Raw genomic sequence first — 20,073 nt, forward strand, 5'->3', positions numbered from 1 at the left:
CACCTTGGTTCCTTGATGAACCATGGTAACCCTGAGAAGTCACGTATGCTATGAAGTCCTCTATAATGTTCAAGACGATTCAAGGTTGCTCTGAAGTTGGTGATGCTCATGAGGTTGAAGTTTCTTGAAGCGTCTGCATGACACCTCGTGATTGGTTAGAAATTAGGGCATTCCCTTAACAATCTAATTATGGATGGGTCTGGCCCATCAAAATTAGGGTTTCCCGTGCTTGCCTATAAATAGTTTCATATCCCAGATCCCCATCATTGTAATTGGCGCATAAATTTCAAGAGAGAAATCATTGTGATGTTGAGAGCACATCCTCTGGAGCAATTTGTAAGCAAGAGAGTTTCTTTTATTTTGAAAGATCAAGTGAGGTGTAACATTTTTTGTGTGATTGTAATTGTTCTTATAAGCTTAATAAAATCTCTCTCTCTCTCTCTCTTCCCCCCCCCCCCCCCCCCCCCCCGCCGCGTAGATGTTTGTCACCGAACCATGTTAAATATTGTGTTCACTTGATTTACCTTTTTTCAAAAGTTTTATTTCCGCAAGTTCACCGAAGTTTGTTTGACATTTGTTTGGAGTGCTTAGTTTGTTTTGTTGTCATCCCAACATGTTGTAGAACAAATCAAAAGTTACGTTATTATTTCACGACTTTGTGCTAAAGTTAGTAATTCAAGTTTGGACAAAACATTTTAATAGATTGAATGATTTTAGGTATAAAGAAAAAAAATACCAACCGTCTATGTATAATGTTCATACTCTACATTTCATTTTCAAATGCAAATACATAATTATAAAATCATAAAATATCTGTTACGGTATAAGGATCAACTTTATAAAAGAAAGGGTATATATTATCAATGAGTAGAAAGAGTCTTTAAAAAAAGTTTAAAATTAGAGTATATATTATCAATGAGTAGAAAGAGTCTTTAAAAAAAGTTTAAAATTAGAGTTGATATGATACATCAAAAAAAACAATATAACTCTTTATTAAATATGTCGGGACCATCAAAATAATGGTCTGGTGAGATATAACGCTGTTATCACTTTTTTGGTGTGAATGAAATTACAAATAACAAAATTGTACTACTCAATCAAGATTTACACCCATTGGTAGAGAAAAGCCATTAAGACTCAGAAAAGATTATACATATACAAGGTAAGTTAAAATTCATAAGGACCGTATTAAGCACAGCCTACAAATCCATAATTGCTTTTAATTTGTCCCATGGATTTCACACCGCTTAAATTGCAAAAACTACTACAAAAAATGTGAAAAAACATCAAGAATTCAATGTCAAACTTCATGGTTATTTTTATAGTTCAATTCCCATGATATAATCAAACTCGTTCATTCTTATGTACTCTAGTGTTATTTTGCATATCCCTAATCACTTGACAATCCAGCCAAAGCTAAGTTAGTGCTCAAAATGAGGTTCCTAAAAGAGCTGATTGTCATAACTCCACAAAGAAAACATATGGTCGCTTCGAGAAATAGAAATTAAAAAATGAAGGTTATGGTAAAATTTTGGTCCATCATATAATAATAGATGAAATTCCTATTAATCAGCTTAAACTTGTGATAATCTTCTTCGAGAATCTAGGTATATATATATATATATATGGACATTATAAAGTTTAGGTTAATAGCAAGAAATATCATCATCCTTTCATTGTTTAGTTTATTGTAGCATCATATTTTTTATATTTTTGTTGTACCTTGAAAATTCTAGCTTATTATAGTAATTTCGCCAAATTAAATATAATAATAAAAACTCAAAAGTATAATAATACAATATTTTATAGAGTAGTATGCCTCGATATCAGAAATTGAAAGTATAATGTTTTAGTACATTGACATTAATGCAAATTTTTAGGATGTGTAAGATACATCGTGATACTAGGAGTTACTAAGTTTTTACATCATTTCTCACATTGCAAAGTTTAATGGAACCGTACTCTCTTCTTTGACACATAGGAGTCACATCATTTTTACCACACAAAGTGTGGTTTTTTACCACACCCAGGGAGTGGAAACCATGGTAGAGAAAGAGAGAGGTGAGAGAAAAAAGAAGAGAGAGAAAGACACATAGATAAAGAGAGAGAAGAAAAAGGGTGCGGCCATTTCGATCTAGCCACACTGCAGCCAAAACCGTAGGAAACCGCACTTAGGGGGCGGTGTTTGCGGTCCAGGTGGCAAGGGTGCGGCTTGAAACCGCAGTCCACTCCTTCAAGCCTTATAGTCTTATTTAAAAGTCCTTTGATCAAGCCGTTAATACGTTTCTTGTATGGAGAAGCTTAAACAAGCAAATGAAGATGTTAAAATTATTTAAAATTTTAATATAAATATTCTATTTTTATTAATTTTGGATATATATATATATATATATATATATATATATATATATATATATATATTCCGGATCCAGTAGGAATCCAAAAATTAGTAGGAACCACGAAGACTATTTTCCATTAATAATTTCATCAATGGGACAAACGTCAAACCTATTTACTAGGTCGTAAAGCGTTTGCACGTGGCGCACGTGCATGGAACGTGATACGGACTCGATAGAATAATCATGCACGAACTGGTTCAAACTCAAGGTGATTGTTTTGATGAATGTTGTAATACAATTACAAATTAGCTTATACCAGATAAGCCATCTTTTGATCATTATATCAATCAAGTTGATTTCTTAGCTTTAAATGTCCAATCTAAGATTGTTGAGCCTCAATTTTATCATCAAGCTAAGAGAAATCCTTTATGGAAAGAAGCAATGAAGAAAGAATTTGATGCATTACATTCTAATCACACTTGGGATATAGTTCCTCTTCCAAAGGGTAAGAAACCAATTTCATGCAAATGGATTTACAAAGTGAATTACAAATCAAATGGAACAGTTGAGAGGTACAAGGTCAGGCTTGTAGCAAAGGGCTTCACTAAAAAAGAATGTATTGATTTTCATGAAACCTTATCCCCAGTCATAAAATTCAATACAGTCCGATGCCTAGTTAATCTTGCAGTCAAAAAGACCTGGAAGATCCATCGATTTGATGTGAATAATGCCTTTTTGCATGGTGATTTACATGAAACTGTTTATATGAAATTACCTCCAGGTATGGACTCTTCATCAACCATGGTTTGTAAATTGAAAAAGTCATTGTATGGACTCAAACAAGCGTCACATCAATGGTATGACAAATTATCATCTGCTTTACATGATAAGGGTTTTGTAAGGTCCAAGAATGATCATTCCATGTTCACAAAGAAAAGTGGCAATTCATTGGTTATAGTGACAATTTATGTAGATGATGTTCTTTTGACTGGCAACAATTAACAAGAGATCTTGGATTTAAAAAGATTACTTCATAAACGATTTAAAATAAAAGATCTAGGAATGATTAATTTCTTCTTAGGTCTTGAATTTATTCACACTCCAAATGGGATCATCATGCATCAACACAAGTACATAAAGGAATTACTTAATGAATATTCTATTTCATCATCATCACAAATTACTTCTCCACTTCCAAGCAAGCTCAAATCCCTCTATACTAATGATGATCCTCTATTAGATGCCACTTTATATCGACAATTAACAGGAAAACTTAATTTCTTGTTGCATACACGTCTAGATATTGCATTTACTGTGCAATTTCTGAGTCAATTCAACAGTTCCCCATGCCAAAGTCACTTTGATGCAGCAAAACATGTATTGGCTTACTTACAAAATACCATTTATAAAGGTTTACTTTTGAATAATAAACCAAGTTATCAGTTGGAGGCATTTTGAGATTCTGATTGAGCAGCTTGCCCAACTACCAGATGTTCTGTTAGTGGCTATTATATAGCAATGGGAGGTAGTCATGTTTCATGGAAATCAAAGCAACAAGCAACTGTTTCTTTGTCTTCTGCTGAGGCAAAATATCGTTCCATGAGAATAGTATGTTCTGAACTCACTTGGTTAAGTTAATTACTCACAGAATTTGAAATTTCCGAAATTACCCCTGTTCATTTACATTGTGATAACATGGTAACGATATTCATTGCAAAGAATCCAGTTTTCCACGAACGTATAAAACATATTGAACTTGATTGCCATTTTGTATGTGAAAAGCGTCAAGTAGGATTGATTACATTGTCTCACATTTCTACCAAACAACAACCTGTTGATGTTTTCACAAAAGTCTTAATGGTTCCGACCATACTGATGCTATTTTCAAGTTGGGTGTGATTGATCATCCTCCAACTTGAGATTGGGTATTGGAATATATTCACTTTAAGACAAATGTGTATAGTTGTAAAAAGATCCTTGTATATAATGAATCTTCTTGATTCATTCTTTCAATAATGAGAAAATGATTGCTATTCCTGATTCATTGAAAAATAATTTACTTAAGACAAATGTGTATATATTCCAATAGTAGAAGGTAGGTGACTGTGGAGGTTGATGGTCGGAGGTGAATGTATTCTTGTACTTAAATGAAGATGATTTCAAATTCATAACAATAATGAATTAAGATTATGTAAAAAATATAAATAAATAGGCAAAAGCCACATGGACTCCATGTTAGCGCCACATTGCTACATGACCATGTTGTCATAAGTAATGACATGTGTCATGCCATGATTAAGCCCTTTACATTTAGTAAAATAACTTTTTTGACACGGATTTTTATAGTTTACGAACTTACAATACCCAAAAAAAAATATCAATGACTAAATGAGGACAACACCGATAGTTCATGGTTCTACATTAACATTAGCCCTAAATATTATTTCATTGACTACTAGTTCCACGAGTTGTAAAAGAAAATTGGAATGCTTTTAAAGGGAGAAGTAATTATGTGCTAAAAAGTAAAAAAAGTTAAACGATTAATAACAAGTTAACTAGTAATATTATCATCAACTAATTTTCTTTTCAACTTTGTTAATAAGATACACACAAAGAGAAGGAACAATTGTACATGTTCAACTAATGCGAAACTCATTAACAAATGGGCAATGAAGAATCAAAATCCAGATGTCTCTTGATGAGTATGATTTTGTGTGGAGGTGGAGAAGGATTGGTGCTACATGTCAAGAGACTAGAGAACTCCATGAGGATGATTTTATTACATCAGAAGAACAAGTGGAAGATTTTGAATTCAACTCCAGTGTTACTTTTACATCTTATATTTTTCCATTACCATTCTATTTCTAGTATCAATGATTCCTTAAGGAACACTTACATCAACAATTTCACAAAAAAGAACAATTCAATCTTAAAATGTATAGAAACGTGTCATCTATCTATGTATAACAACAGTAGGAAACATGAACTTATCTGAAACAAAAGGAATCGCCTTAGGTCTCTCAACAAGATCCTGATACAAATCATATTCCGCTTCATAATCATGCAAATGAAGCTCCCTTTTTTGATTAGTATGATAATGATGCTTAGCCGATTCAGATTTCCCAAATCCAAAAATACTAACTTTTTCACAGATCCCCACAGATAACATAACAGCTTGCATACCTGAAGAATAATGGAAGTTAGATCCATCATGAGAATCAGCCCATGTCGCTAATGGCTTCCTTGTTTCTTTCACAAACCTTGAAGCTGAATAATACTTCACGATTCTTGCACATAAGATGTCAAATCGTGGGTCTGTGATCAATAATGGTGATTTGTGGGAGGAGTTGCAGACAACGTAATCAAGAAAATGGATCATCTGACACATGTACATCATGATCGGGACTTTTTCTCCATATGGGTGACAAAAACAACCTTCTCTTCGAGCACATAAATGCAGGATGTTGCTGTTGACGAAAGAAAGACTGGTTTTGGAACCTACATTGCGTTCGAATCCACCTGTTCTTGCGTTGTTTAATCGGATGACAAATTCATGACTATCGATTAAGCTACCAAGATCGGATTTCAGCAAGATCCCACTGTTACCCACTACAGCGCAAGTTTTGTACTTCAATCCTGACTTACGAGCAGTTGCATTTACACCGGTGTTGAGAATCTTTACTGTATTTACCATATCTGACATTACATCAGACTGGAAGCGGCGGTTGCGCCACCAGGTTTGCAAATATCGCCGGAAATCCAACCAGAGCCTGTAAAACTCCGGTGAACGGAGAAGTACAGGGACACCCCTTGCAGACCTAGCTCGAATATCTATGCGGTGGCGGCCTGACCAGAGAAACGAACGTTGGCGACTACCATCCATGGTTCGGAAATTACCGTCCACCAACTGTTCGACATCTTGTCTCAATGAATCTTCAGCTAGGTCAATCGCAGCGAACCTTAACAATGTCTCATTAAAGACCGGTGTAAGCTTCTGAGCTTCCCCGACGTAGTTCCAGGAAAGGAATTCCCGGCCACCACCGCCGCCGGAAACCATGATTCGAAAGCAGAGAGTGGCGGTGGCGGCAATGATAAACACAGCGCTGAATATCGGACGCACTGTCGCCTTCATCATTAACCGTTAATCCTCCGTTTCCCTTTTAGTCAACGATGAATTCACACAGATCTGGAGCGGAAGAAGCTCTAATGGCGGTCATATCTTGTAACAAATCGACTTTAAGTAAATCATACCTCTCTTATTTCTCTTCATTGTTTCAAGAATCGCCAAATTGCACAACATTCACCAACCCACATACGGATGATTGAGATTGGATCGGAGAATTCGAAGATTTGGAGAATCTAGCAAGTGGGAAATGAAGGTAGAAGATGTAGCAGAAATAGGGGGCAAAAACCAGGCGATATGAAGTAGATAGATCATCAAAGGTTCGTTTTTACCTCGGTATTTTAGTTGGGGATTTGGGATTAAAGGGTGTGATTTGTGAACTGTGATGAGCTGCTAAATTGTCACTATCTTTCCATTATTTTTTCTTGGAAAGATTGATTGCAATAGAGAAAGTGATGGAGGAGATAAAAACAACGTGCATCAACACATGTTGCCTTAAAATATGGATAATTATAGTTATGTATATTATAATTCATAAATAAATTGACTTGATCACATTATATGAAAATAAAAAGATTCAAAATATTGTATTTACACGAGTCATTAATTTACATGGAGTTATGATTATGGTTAAGATTTCTTGTTTTACCATAAAAGTTGGTAATTAATATCTTTTGTGATATAAAATGTTTTGGTACCTACAACACTACGATGGTAATATTAAACGTGTAAAACGTGTAAATCAATAAATGATACAAAAATATCACCCAAAATGTGATTGTGACCATTTTGATAATCATATTCCAATATAATTTCAATTATGCTCGATATAATAGTGTTTACGGATCTAAATCAACCAAATTCAATAGGGTTATATTGGAAATAGACCATATATTTAAAAAAAAAAAATCTTTTTAAACCAATATTTTTTTTTTTCCCCAAAAAACCACAACTTTTGCAAATCGTTGTTATTTTATAAGAGTACTCGCTAAGTAAGTTACCAATCAGTATCATAAGGTATGAACCGGTTATGGCTTTTACAGAAATCGATAGGCAACAATGAACTCGTTGAACACATACAAATTTTCTTATATGATTACAAGAAAATAATGGTCTTCCTTATTCTTTTGAAATGTTTTTACTCTTTCTTCTGAAGATGATCTTCCATAATCAAGGTGAAAATGTTTTCCCTTATTTGGGAAATGGTGGAACTGGACGTCATGCTTCTTCAACTCTCCATCTTGCTCCTCCAGTGATTCTCCCCATGTCACGAGTTGAAAGATATGAAATTTTTTGAAGCCATATTGGCAAGTATCGAGATGGAAATTTTGTGTGTGCGCATGTTGTGGAAATAAAATCGTACATTGACAAATTGGATGGAATGGGTGTCGTTTTTTCCAAAGGAGCAACCCATTGATTTGGTTCTTCTTTCACTTCCCAAGTCATATGAACAGTTCATATGAGGAATATTGATGTGATCCTAATCGATTTGACACATATGATGATTGTTGTTGAAGTAGAAATGCTTAAGGGCACGAGCAAAGCAAAAGTGTTTGAAGGGTCTAATTCCAAAGTTTCCATGTACATTGACAATGGTGATAATGGTAGTCTAGAAAAGATTTCTCTTCCCAATGGAAATGTAACACATGATCCCTGGTATGCATTCAATTCAATTATTTCTTATGTTTTTCTCTGGGACTCGACGAGTTGGAGGCCCAACTCGTCGAGTAGGGTCGTGATCCGCGGGAAGTTTAAGTGATCTACTCGACGAGTCGGGAGACTGACTCGGCGAGTAGATGTTGTTTGAGTGAAACCCTAAATTTAGGGTTTTCACACTATTTAAACACATTATAACGCGCCAACTCAGCCCCCATCATCCAGAGCAAACCCTAACTCGAAACCCTAGCCGTTTTGTGTGTTCTTGAGCCTTGTGGTGTTATTTTTGTGTGATTGAAGGTTAAAGAGGAGAATGAGTCTTGTGAGATCAAGGGGAAACAAGAATATCTAGAGTTTTAAGCTCATTTCCAGCTTATTTGAGGTATGAAGCTGAAACTTTGTCTATTAATTGCTTAGATCATGATTTTGGACCTTTTCTAAGCCCTAGTGAGGATGTATTCGGGATTTGGTATAAGAAGTGAGTTTATGCTTTAGATCTTGGGCTATTAGGGGTCTTTATGGCATAAAGGTGCCCACTTTGTTGCCATAAACACCCCATGCATCTTGTAGACCATCTTTTATTGCATTTTGAGCCAAAGACCCCATGCATGTACACCAAGTTCAAAACTTTACGTGAAAAATGGACATTAGAGGCCAGATCTATGGTTTTGGTGTGTTAAGACCCATTTAAATTGATTGTATAGTAATGGTCAAGGATGGACTCGGTGAGTCGTTCTTAGGACTCGGCGAGTCAGGGTGTAATGACTATCAAATCCTTTCTGTAGATGGATCATATGATAGGATGTAAGGTCCCTCAGTTGTTTAAGCTCATAAGGCACCTGGGAATCATGGGACTTGACGAGTGTTTAAGCAAACTCGGCGAGTCAAAGGAAATCTCCTAATCTTTGAAGATGGACTCGACGAGTTGTTCATACAACTCGGCGAGTCATAGACTAGACATATTCTTATGAGAGAGATGAACTCGACGAGTCGGATGAAGATGGTCCCGATGGTATGATTGAAGGAGAACCCGTCGAGTTCTTGCTAAAATCGATGAGTAGAATCGGAGGTTGGTTTGGATAAGAGGAGTATGGAGTCGATGAGTTGGTAGACAAACTCGACGAGTCAGGTCAACTGGATGTTGACTTTCACTGAATTGAGTTGACCCCGGTTGGGGTTGCATATTCAAATTGATAACTTAGAAGGGTTGTCGTGTAGGGATTGAGGAGTCGAGGAGAGTCGAATTTCACACCGAGGACAGTTCAGAAACTACACGACATCGAAGTGAGTTACCTTCCGGTAGAAGTGGGTCTAAGGCACCAAGGCCGGCCCACTAGGAGTTGTCTAGTTGAGATAATTGTCTTTTTGATAATTGTATGGTTTGTTATTGCTTGATATGTGTGTATTCTAGTATGCTATGTTATGTGAGATAGTATCAGTAGGAGGGGACTAGTCCCCGATTCGGTCGCTAGGACCAACGGGTAGGTCGGACACCCTAGATATGTCTGACAACATGATTATGATATGATATTATATGCTAGCGGTAGGGGTGAAATATTCCCCATGTTCGGTTGAGATAGACTGGAGGGTAGGTCGGCACCCCAGAATAGACTGACATGGGTAGGTCAGCACCCCAGAACGGCTTGACATGGGTAGGTCAGCACCCCAGAATGGCTTGACATGGGTAGGTCGGGCACCCTAGAATTGCCCGACAATATGCATGTTGTTTTAGTATGTGGTATGATGGGGGAACTCACTAAGCTTTGTACTTACAGTTCAATTTTGGTTTCAGGTACCTCTTCGCCTAAGGGGAAGGAGTCGGCGGTGTAGCGGTGCATCTTACACACACTCATGGTTTCCGCATGGAGTTTCTGGGATTGTACTATGATTTTATTACTTTTGATGATATGGTTTTGAGACACGTTATTTTTTTATAAATTGATATGACAATTGGAAATGTTTTGGTAAACTGTGTTACAAGTTGCTTAATTAAAAATGAAATTTTTGGCCTTGAAATTTAGGATGTTACAGGAAAGGGATCGGCCAAGGTCAAATTGTTTGATCGTATGGTAAATAGAAAGACTAGTTCTGAGATAGTTCCATGTGTTAAACTTAAGGAATTCATATGTTTCTATTGCCATTTCAAGGGACATTGATTGCGAAGTTGCCCATAATACCTGAAAGATCTCAAAGATAGTGAACTCAAGTTGTGTGACTCTATTCCAGGTACATCCATTCTCTTAACAAATTTATATTCATAGACTCTTAATACATGATGTGATAATCACATTTTGATGTTATTATAGGATTCAAGAGAAAAAAGGAAGCTTAAGAAGAGTGAGTTAAATCTGATCGTGAGATATAAACTTCGGTCACATGGTATGATAATCAGAATTTAGAGCTACTACGTGGGAGTTAGGATAATTTAATAGATTGCTTAAGAGATGCCTAGAAACATAGTTTTAATTTATGCATTGTAAGGACAAGTTCCAATTTTTCGTTTATTTTCAATAAAAGTGAAATTTTGGTTTATCTAGTTGACATACTTTATATTTCCTTATAGTGGCATTTATGAAAGTGTTGGTTACATTTCTATCATTAGCAATGTTAATTGTGGATCTGATTCTTTATATATCGTTTTAAAGATCTGGAGGCATTACCTGTATGGTATGAAATGCACATTCATTACTGATCACAAAAGCCTCCAGCATATCTTTGATTAAAAGGAACTTAAAATGAGACAACAACAATGGGTAGAGCTATTCAATGATTATGAAAGTGAAATTCACGATCATCCTGGCAAAGCCAATGTGGTAGCAGATGCCCTCAGTCGGAAAGAGTAATCGGGCCGTCGAGTAAAGTCTCTAACTATGACTATCCATTCCCACTTATCCATACAGATCAAGGAGGCTCAGATGGAAGCCTTGAAACCTGTGAACGTGACAGTGAAGCATTAAGAGGAATGGAAAAGAACTTGGAAATAAAAGGTGGCGGAGTTCGTTATCTCATGAATCGAATCTGGACACTGAAGTTTGGTGGTTACAGAGATGTTGTCATGAATGAAGCCCATAAAACTCGTTACTCCATTCACTCGGGTTCAGACTAGATGTATATGGACCTTAAGAAACTCTATTGGTGGCTGAACATGAAAGATGAAATTGCTACCTATATGGGCAAGTACCTAAGTTGCACCAAAGTCAAGGTAGAATATCAAAAGACCTCAGGTTTACTTCAACAGCCAGAAATACTTGAATGGAAGTGGGAGTGGAATACAATGGATTTCATAACCAAGCTACCCAGGACAACGGGTGGTCATGACATCATTTGGGTAATCGTTGATAGATTAACCAAATGCGCACTCTTCCTTCCAATAAAAGAAAATGAAAAAAATGGAGAAGTTTACAAGGACGTATATTAAAGAGATAGTTTGATTGCATGGTGTGCCAATATCCATTATCTCTAACCGAGATAGTAGATTTACCTCGCGGTTTTGGAAATCACTGCAAAAGTCCTTGGGAACAAATATTGACATGAGTACAGTGTACCATCCTCAGATTGATGGGCGAAGTGAGAGAACCATACAAACGCTGGAAGACATGTTCATGGCTTTTGTGATAGATTTTGGTAAAGCTTGGGACACCCATGTACCACTAGTTGAATTCACCTACAACAATAGCTATCACACTAGTATTAAAGTTTCACCTTTTGAAGCCCTCTATGGCTGTAAGTGCATATCTCCTCTGTGTTGGGGTGAAGTATGTGATACACAATTAGCCAAGAACCAAGTACTTCACAATACTCTAACTGGTCCCGAGATGATTTGAGAAACCACATAAAAGATTGTACAAATTTGGGAACGATTGAAAGCTTCGAGAGACAGATAAAAGAGTTATGTAGACAAACTATGAAAACCCTTGGAATTCCAGGTTGATGACCGCATCTTGTTAAAGTTCTCTCACTGGAAAGGAATGATATGCTTTGGAAAAAGTGGAAAACTAAGTCCAAGGTACACCGGACCATTTGAGATTCTTGCTAGAATTGGTCTGGTTGCTTATAAACTCAAATTACCGCATGAACTCAGTAACATTCATCCCACTTTTCACGTCTCAAATCTCAAGAAGTGTCTGTCTGACAAGACTCTTGTAATTCCACTAGATGAAATCGAATTAAATGAGAGTCTACACTTCATAGAAAAACCAGTGGAGGTCATGGATAGGGAAATCGAAAGAACAAAACAAAATCATATACCAATAGTGAATGTTCGCTGGAATGCCAAGTGGGGACCTGAATTCACTTACGAATGGGAAGATTAAATGAAACAAAAATATCCACATCTTTTCCCTAGTTCATGTGTACCGCTTTAGAAATAATTTCGGGATGAAGTTCCCTCTAACAGGGGGATAATGTAACAACCTATTATTTCAAATCAATTTAATAGTATAGATCAACTTGTAATTCATTTCAAAGTAAAAGAGATAATTCCCATATTATAATCAATATACTTTAATCTTTAATGAAGTCTTCATTCAATACTACAAGTCTATACGAATCCAAAAATATATAGAATGTCTAAATTTGACTTCGCGTAAAGAAGTTATGATAAATTCTATCACTATATCCTTTATATAAGTTGGAATTTAAAATAGACTTAGAATTAGCTATTTGAGTCTAAACGAAAGTTTTAGTACTCGGAAACACCTATGCGTGGATATAAAGAACGTTAAAATATAGAGCTCGTATGCAAAAGTTATGACCTACCAAATTTTCTGCTATCTGAAATATTAATACGTATCTGAAACCCTAGCTTGATCAAGCTCACGACATGAGCATATATGGCTCATGATGTGGTAGCCAATCGACACCTTTCAAGCCTAGTATCCATACAACAAGTCTACAGAGTGATTCATCAAAACTGACGACGTGAGCATGAAATTTCTCACGACGTGAGAGCCAATGGGACACCTTCTGAAGCTAGGGATACATATGGCGGAGCTACGAGCTGATTAGGACCAAGCTCACGATGTGAGCTTGTATGGCTCACAACGTGAGAGTCAACATCACAGACTATATATAGAGGGCTCACGCTCTTTGTTTTGGTTACGAATTTTACCATCCTTTTACTTCCACTTACACTCCTTTAAGCCCTTCTAACCCCCCCCCCCCCCCCGAAACCTAGGGAACCCCCCTAACATCCGAAGAAAGCCCGGAGAAATCGAAGTCCTCGAGAAACTAATCTTTTTCAGTCGAAACTTTGCCTGCACGAAACTCGATTTTCACCAAAAAACACGTAATTTCAAGTGGCGAAGCGCTGCTCAAATCACCACTCATCAAGTGAGTTCATACCCTTAATTTTTCATGATTTTCACTGTTTTAGGGGGGAGGGGGATACAAGTATTACACAAGAAATTTGTTTTAATATATAAATGTTTTCAATATTTATTAATTATTGTCATCAATGAAATTATATATTTATGTATATATGAATTATATAATTAGGGTTTAACAGGCTTAGAATTGATAATTTGACTTCATTTCTTGTTCCTGGTTTGGTTGTGGGCTTGGGGTAATATTATTTATCAGACTGTCTGTTTAATCAAAATTATATAAATATTGTATTTATATAAGTATAAATTCATTTTAAACTTAGGAGGTAAATACAAGGAAAACACAATTTATATAAGTATAAATTCATTTTAAACTTAGGAGGTAAATACAAGGAAAACACAAGTAAATCTTGTGTTAAAAATCAATATTTTTCAAATTGATTTTAGTTGATGTTTTCATAGAAACAAACATATAAACTATAATAGGTATAGTTTATCGAACAAACGTACTATTTTACAAGTTCAGGTTACAGTATAGAAACAAACATATAAACTATAATAGGTATAGTTTATGGAACAAACGTACTATTTTACAAGTTCAGGTTACAGTACAGAAACAAACATATAAACTATAATAGGTATAGTTTATGGAGCAAACGTACTATTTTACAAGTTTAGATTACATTACAGAAACAAACATATAAACTATGATAGGTATTGTTTATGAGAAAAGCTTACAGATTATCTATTACAAAGTAACTTTTCATTATTCTACACGTAACCGTCAATATAGCATTTGTGAGACACTCTTCAAGTACTTATCTAAAGTAACAACCACGTCCTAAAATTATAACCAGAGTCTCCTGGAGGGAGAGCGTGACACTTGTGTATGGATCTATATGGGACTAACAATCCCGCACCTAAGTTGCTTGCAACAGCTAGGCCGACAGGCCTGTCGTGACAAACATCGTACCATTTACGACACCTGAAGAACGTCATGTTCAGGCGTTTCGATGTCATCAAGTATGGTTATCATAACTCACAATCCATGGATAAGTAAACAACTTCAGATAGTTTTATTAAATAATAAAGCTATAATACAGTATTTTACGAGTACAGCTGGTAAATCTAGATAGTTACAGTTATGCTATGTTCATACGAGTACAAAGACCGAATAATATTCCAGTGCAGAGAAAACATACTTTTCATGGTTTTATGTGAATTAAAACTACATTATACCATTTCAGAGTACAATAACAATTACATGTTTTGAGTACAACATATTAAAACAGAAAATATAGGATTTTCTGGGAAAAAACACTTATATTTTTAAGGAATAAACAACAGATTTCAGTTACAAACATGCTTATGAACTCACAAACTTAATTGTTGACAGCTTTTGAAACGACTTGTATTCTCAGGCAAACAATAAGCAGGTATCCATAGGTTTTGAAGAAGATGGAGATTCATGAACTTATCTCTTTTAAACTTTTGAAATATACTTTGTTATCATGTATTTAATGGTTTTGAACACAAATGTAAAATTCATACTTTATTAATGCATGGTTGTACTTTGATTTCTATTATGCAATTGTTGTGATACTTAACATGAATTCATCCGCCCCCGAACATTTCCGCCGTTCCGATTTGGGGGTTTGACAGATTGGTATCAGAGCATTGTTTATAGTGAACTACGTATATCAAACCATAAAAGATATACAACTATAAATACAAAAGGGTTAGAGCACTTTGACTAAGAGTTAAACATTTAAAATATAATAATAATTTTATAAAAATATACATACATGTTTACATACCAGGACAAGTATCACAAGAAGAAAAGAACAAAAGTATTTAGATGTTGAACACTATAGTCAAACCTAGACAATTATGTAATCATATATGGGATAAATATAGCCTGGTCAATGATATTTATTTGAGATAGGACCAACATGTGTTTGGGAGTGATCGTGGTGTTGCGACAAGTCTAAAACTTACCAATAAACCATACAGAGAACCTTTATCATTTAAAATACTATAGGGGTATTTTTTAATACTATAAAACAACATGTTTACATTCTTTCTATGCTTCTTACCTCTAAATTATCGTATAGACATTATGGCAGGATATCCCCCGCACAGAGATCCCTACTTCCCTGATCAAGGGAATAGTGGTTGGGTTGAAGATGATCCTGAAGTGGATCCCGAGGAGTACGAGGATGAAGAGGAGATGGATGAGGATTCCAATGAGGAGCCCGAGGTTTACAACCCACCTCCTTTCCCCATTCCTAGACAATACTTTCGGGGCCCGATGCCCCAATAGGCTGATGAATTGAGGTTATGGAGCTGAGAACAGGGTCAATGCCTTACTTTTGGTATGAACAGGGCTTTCTACAACCTCGAAGGAGGAAGTTCTACCGACAGGGCCCTACCTGTCATAATACACCGTGTCTCTCGCCAGATTGACCAATCACGAATATCGATCAACCAAATTCTGGAAGCTAATGCTACTTCCCAAGTTAACATCGTTAATCTTCGTCGTCTGGACGAAGATCATGATCAAACTAGAAGCCACACTAAGAGGCTTCAAGAAGAGATGGTTGCTGCTCAAGACGAGATTAGAGCACTTCGGGAGCATCAAACCACACTAGAGAGGCGTTTGATGGAAAAAGAGCACCAGGATACAGATTCCATTGCCCAGAACCGTACTCGCCTCAAGTAGTGTTTACACTACTTCTATTTTTATATAGAATAGGATCTCGGATATGTATACTACTTTTATCTATATGTAAAGCTCCACCCTACGATTAAGTGAATACACTACATGTAGGTTGTAATGCTGTCAAATTTTCCCTTATGTAGATATAATATAGATCTATATCAAGGTTAAATATTTTCAACTGTATGTACAAGGATATGTATCAAATGACAAGCATTTTATTTCATTGGGAGTTAGCATAATTTTCATAACGTTTTGTTTACTCATGGTTAATCTATAATTATTTAGTGTATACGTTAAAGTATTATGTAATTAAAATTCTATTGACCTAGAAATGGTTGGTCCGCTTTAGGCCCTGTTCCTTGTTTGGTTGTGGACTTAAGGCAGACCTATTATGTTCGACAATCTACTCAATCTTAATTATATACAACTTGTATACATCAAATGAATGTAGATGAACCTGGTACGGAATACATTATACAAATTCATTACAAGTGTTGCTATAAATGAAGTTGGCAATTGTTTACTTATATTAGTAGACTTTTATTGCTTAATAGAACACTATAACAGTCTGGAAATGATGCAATTAGAATTAAGATATGTCTTATTTAATATCACCTTACTCATGATCACTATAGAGTACTTATAACCATTTTTCTTAAATTATTATAGAAAAAGATGCCTCCAAGGAAGACCAATAGAAAGAACAACAATCCACCAAATCCACCATCGTCGCCACCTCCACAGTATGATACTGTTGTCTTTCAAGTAGCAGTAGCTGCCGCCGTGGCAGCAATAATAACACAGATCCATGCCAGTAGAGTCGGTGGGGCAAGTATGGTGCCCACCGTTCTAATTAGGGATGAAAGTGGGTCCAAACCTGGACTGGATGGACCCAGACCCGGAAAACCAGAACCGGTTAACGAGATTTTGTAGAACCAAAAACCAGACCGATATATAGGAATCGGTTCGGGTTGGGTTCCGGGTACGGTATCGGGTAAAGTGGGTCTAGAACTGGAAAACCCGGAAACATCAAAGTGGGTAGGTTGGAACCGGATAAAGTGGGTTTAGAATCGGAAAACCCAAAAAACCCAGAATTCTTTGGTAATTACTTACTACTTTGTGGGTTGAACTTTAAAAATTTCCATATTAACATCCCAACTTCGGGGGACTGTAAGTCATTGAATATGAAACCAAAATTGACAAAATTATAGTCTAAAATCATGTACATATTCTAAACTACACTCTGGAAAAAACCACATGTCAATCCGAATTTTAACGAATAAGATATGCATGTGTTAACATTTTCAAAGAATTCAAAGTACAAAAATAAATAGCTAAAAAATTAAAAAATTTCAGCTTTGATATCCCCATTTTGGGGGGCTATAAGTCCTTGAATATTAAACCAAAAATAACAAAATTATAGTCTAAAATCATGTACAAACTCTAATCTACAAGTTGTAAAAAACCACATGTCAATCCGACTTCAAACGAATTAGATATGCATGTTTTAAAAACCTTCACAAAATACAAAAAAGCTGAAAAACTAAAAACTTCCAGCTTTGATATCTCAACTTTGGGGGACTGTAAGTTAATGAATATAAAACTAAAAATGACAAACTTATAGTCTAAAATCATGTACAAACTCTAAAATAGACGTTGGAAAAAACTTTATATCAATCCAACTTGAAACGAATGAGATATACATGTTTTAAACGTTTCACAAAGACCAGTTTTGGCCCCTAAAAGTGGTTCTGGTTCCTAACACCGGTTCCGGTTTTTAGACCCGATTTTCCCAGACTCGATGGAACCAAACCCGGATTACCCAGATAAAGCCATTTTTTAACCCGGAACCGGAACCGGTTCTATATATTCCGGTTCTAACGGTTCCGGTTCCGGTCCGATTTTTCGGTTTTAAATCTCATCCCTACTTCTAATCATGGGGATATTCATGGTCATTCGAAGGAATGTTTATACAAGTATTTCACAAATGCTAAACCTCTATCCTTTGATGGCACAAGAGGTGTCATTACAATAACTCGTTGGTTCGAGAAAATCGAATCAATATTCGAAATCTGCACATGCCCCAAGTCTAGCAAAGTAAAATTTGCAGCGTGTACCTTTAAAGATAGAGTTCTCACTTTGTGGAATAGCCAAGTCAAATCCCTTACTCTTCCAATAGCCAAAAGGATGAGTTAGAATGAATTGAAAGAACTAATGCTAGCTGAATACTGCCTGAGGGGTGAAATGCAAAAACTAGAACATGAACTCTGGAGCCTGAAGATGATGGGCTCCAATATCAATGCTTACACTGCTAGGTATAGTGACCTGGCTCTACTATGTCCCGAGATGGTTACCTCAGAGAATAAAATGGTGGATAGGTATATATGGGGATTAAATCCCTTGACTCAAGGAAATTTTATTGCCGCCAATCCACTTACTTTTGATAGTGCCAAATGTTTGGCACAAACATCAATAGATCATGGGGTTATTCAAGATTCCATACCAGCCATTCTTGAAAAGCCCAAAGAAGGAGGCAACAAAAAGAAATTTTGGAATAAACGAAAGGGGAAATCACCACAAGATCCTTCTAAGAAACAATAAATTGTGGCGGTACACACTGCTATTGTTCTTGCTGTTGTTCCAACCCCTATTCCTACTACTACTTCTGCTACCCCAGCAACCCCTATTCAATACGTTGGAACTCTGCCAAAGTGAAATAAATGAAATTTCCATTATATAGGAGTTTGCAGAGAAATGCATTACCAAAACTGCAACAGAAAGGGGCATACCGCCCGTTTCTGTAAAGCACCCGCACAACCCATCTCTCAAGTCCCTGTTGCGGGAGTAAGTCAAGCTTGCTATGAATGTGGGGAAGTAGGGAATTTCAAGAAAAACTGTCCTAAGACAAAGAATACTGGTGGTATAGGAAGGGTTTTGGCAATTGGCTATGAAGAAGAGTAGCAAATCCTAATGTGGTTACCGGTACGTTCCTTCTCAACGATTATTACGCATGCATTCTTTTCGACATCGGTGTGGATAAAAGCTTTGTGAGCCATAAATTCAAACACCTACTAAAACAAAATCCCGAATCACTAAAAGATACATTCACCGTTAAAATGTCCAATGGAAAAACCGAGAGCATAAATGACATATACATAGGATGCACACTTACTCTAAATAACCATTCATTCCAAATTGACCTTATGCTGGTCTTAATTAAAAGTTTTGACATCATAATCAGCATGGATTGTTTAAGTCTTCATCGTGCTGATATCCTATGTTATGAAAAAAGCCATCCGTGTTAATCTGCCAAGTAACGGAGCTCTCGTTATCTATGACGACAAATCTGGTGCAAATCTTCAGATCATTTTTTACGTTAAGTCCCAAAAGTATCTTCACAAGGATTACTGTGCCTTATTAGCTCACGTTGTTGATAAGACACAAGAAGTAAAAAGCATCAAGGATATCCCTGAAGTTCGTGATTTTCTTGATGTATTCCCTGACAATCTCTCAGGAGTTCCTCCTGAACGCCAAGTCAAATTCCGAATCGAATTGATTCCCGGAGCTACCCCTGTAGCTAAATCCCCATATCATCTTGCACTATTAGAAATGTAGGAACTATCCAACCAATTGAACGAACTTGTCAGCAAAGGCTTCATTAGACCAAGCTTCTCACCCTGGGGAGCACCGATCTTGTTCGTGAAAAATAATGATGGATCATTTCACATTTGTATAGACTACCGGGAATTATATAAACTTACTATCAAAAACCGATACCCTTTACCTCGAATCGACAACCTTTTTGATCAACTTCAAGGAGCCAGTTTCTTCTCCAAGATTGACCTGAGATCAGGATACCATCAGTTACGAGTCCATGTGGCTGATATTCCAAAGATCGCTTTTAGAACT

At 36.2% G+C, this 20,073-nt stretch overlaps 1 protein-coding gene across 1 annotated transcript; it reads right to left on the reverse strand.

The window, feature by feature from the left end:
- Nucleotides 1-5,089: 5,089 nt before the first annotated feature.
- LOC145036231 (beta-1,6-galactosyltransferase GALT29A-like) lies at nucleotides 5,090-6,908 on the reverse strand. The gene has a single exon (XM_078984693.1). It carries the CDS (start codon nucleotides 6,472-6,474, stop codon nucleotides 5,293-5,295), a length of 1,182 nt encoding a protein of 393 aa, XP_078840819.1. The 5' UTR covers nucleotides 6,475-6,908; the 3' UTR covers nucleotides 5,090-5,292.
- Between the last annotated feature and the right edge of the window lie 13,165 nt (nucleotides 6,909-20,073).

The sequence above is a fragment of the Lactuca saligna genome, chromosome 1 (genome assembly GCF_052625555.1).
Source record: "Lactuca saligna cultivar CGN05327 chromosome 1, ASM5262555v1, whole genome shotgun sequence".
Classification (NCBI taxonomy): Eukaryota; Viridiplantae; Streptophyta; class Magnoliopsida; order Asterales; family Asteraceae; genus Lactuca; species Lactuca saligna.

Coding starts and splice junctions, on each gene's coding strand:
- LOC145036231 (XM_078984693.1), bottom strand. CDS start 6,474: ATGATGAAGGCGACAGTGCGTCCGATATTCAGCGCTGTGTTTATCATT.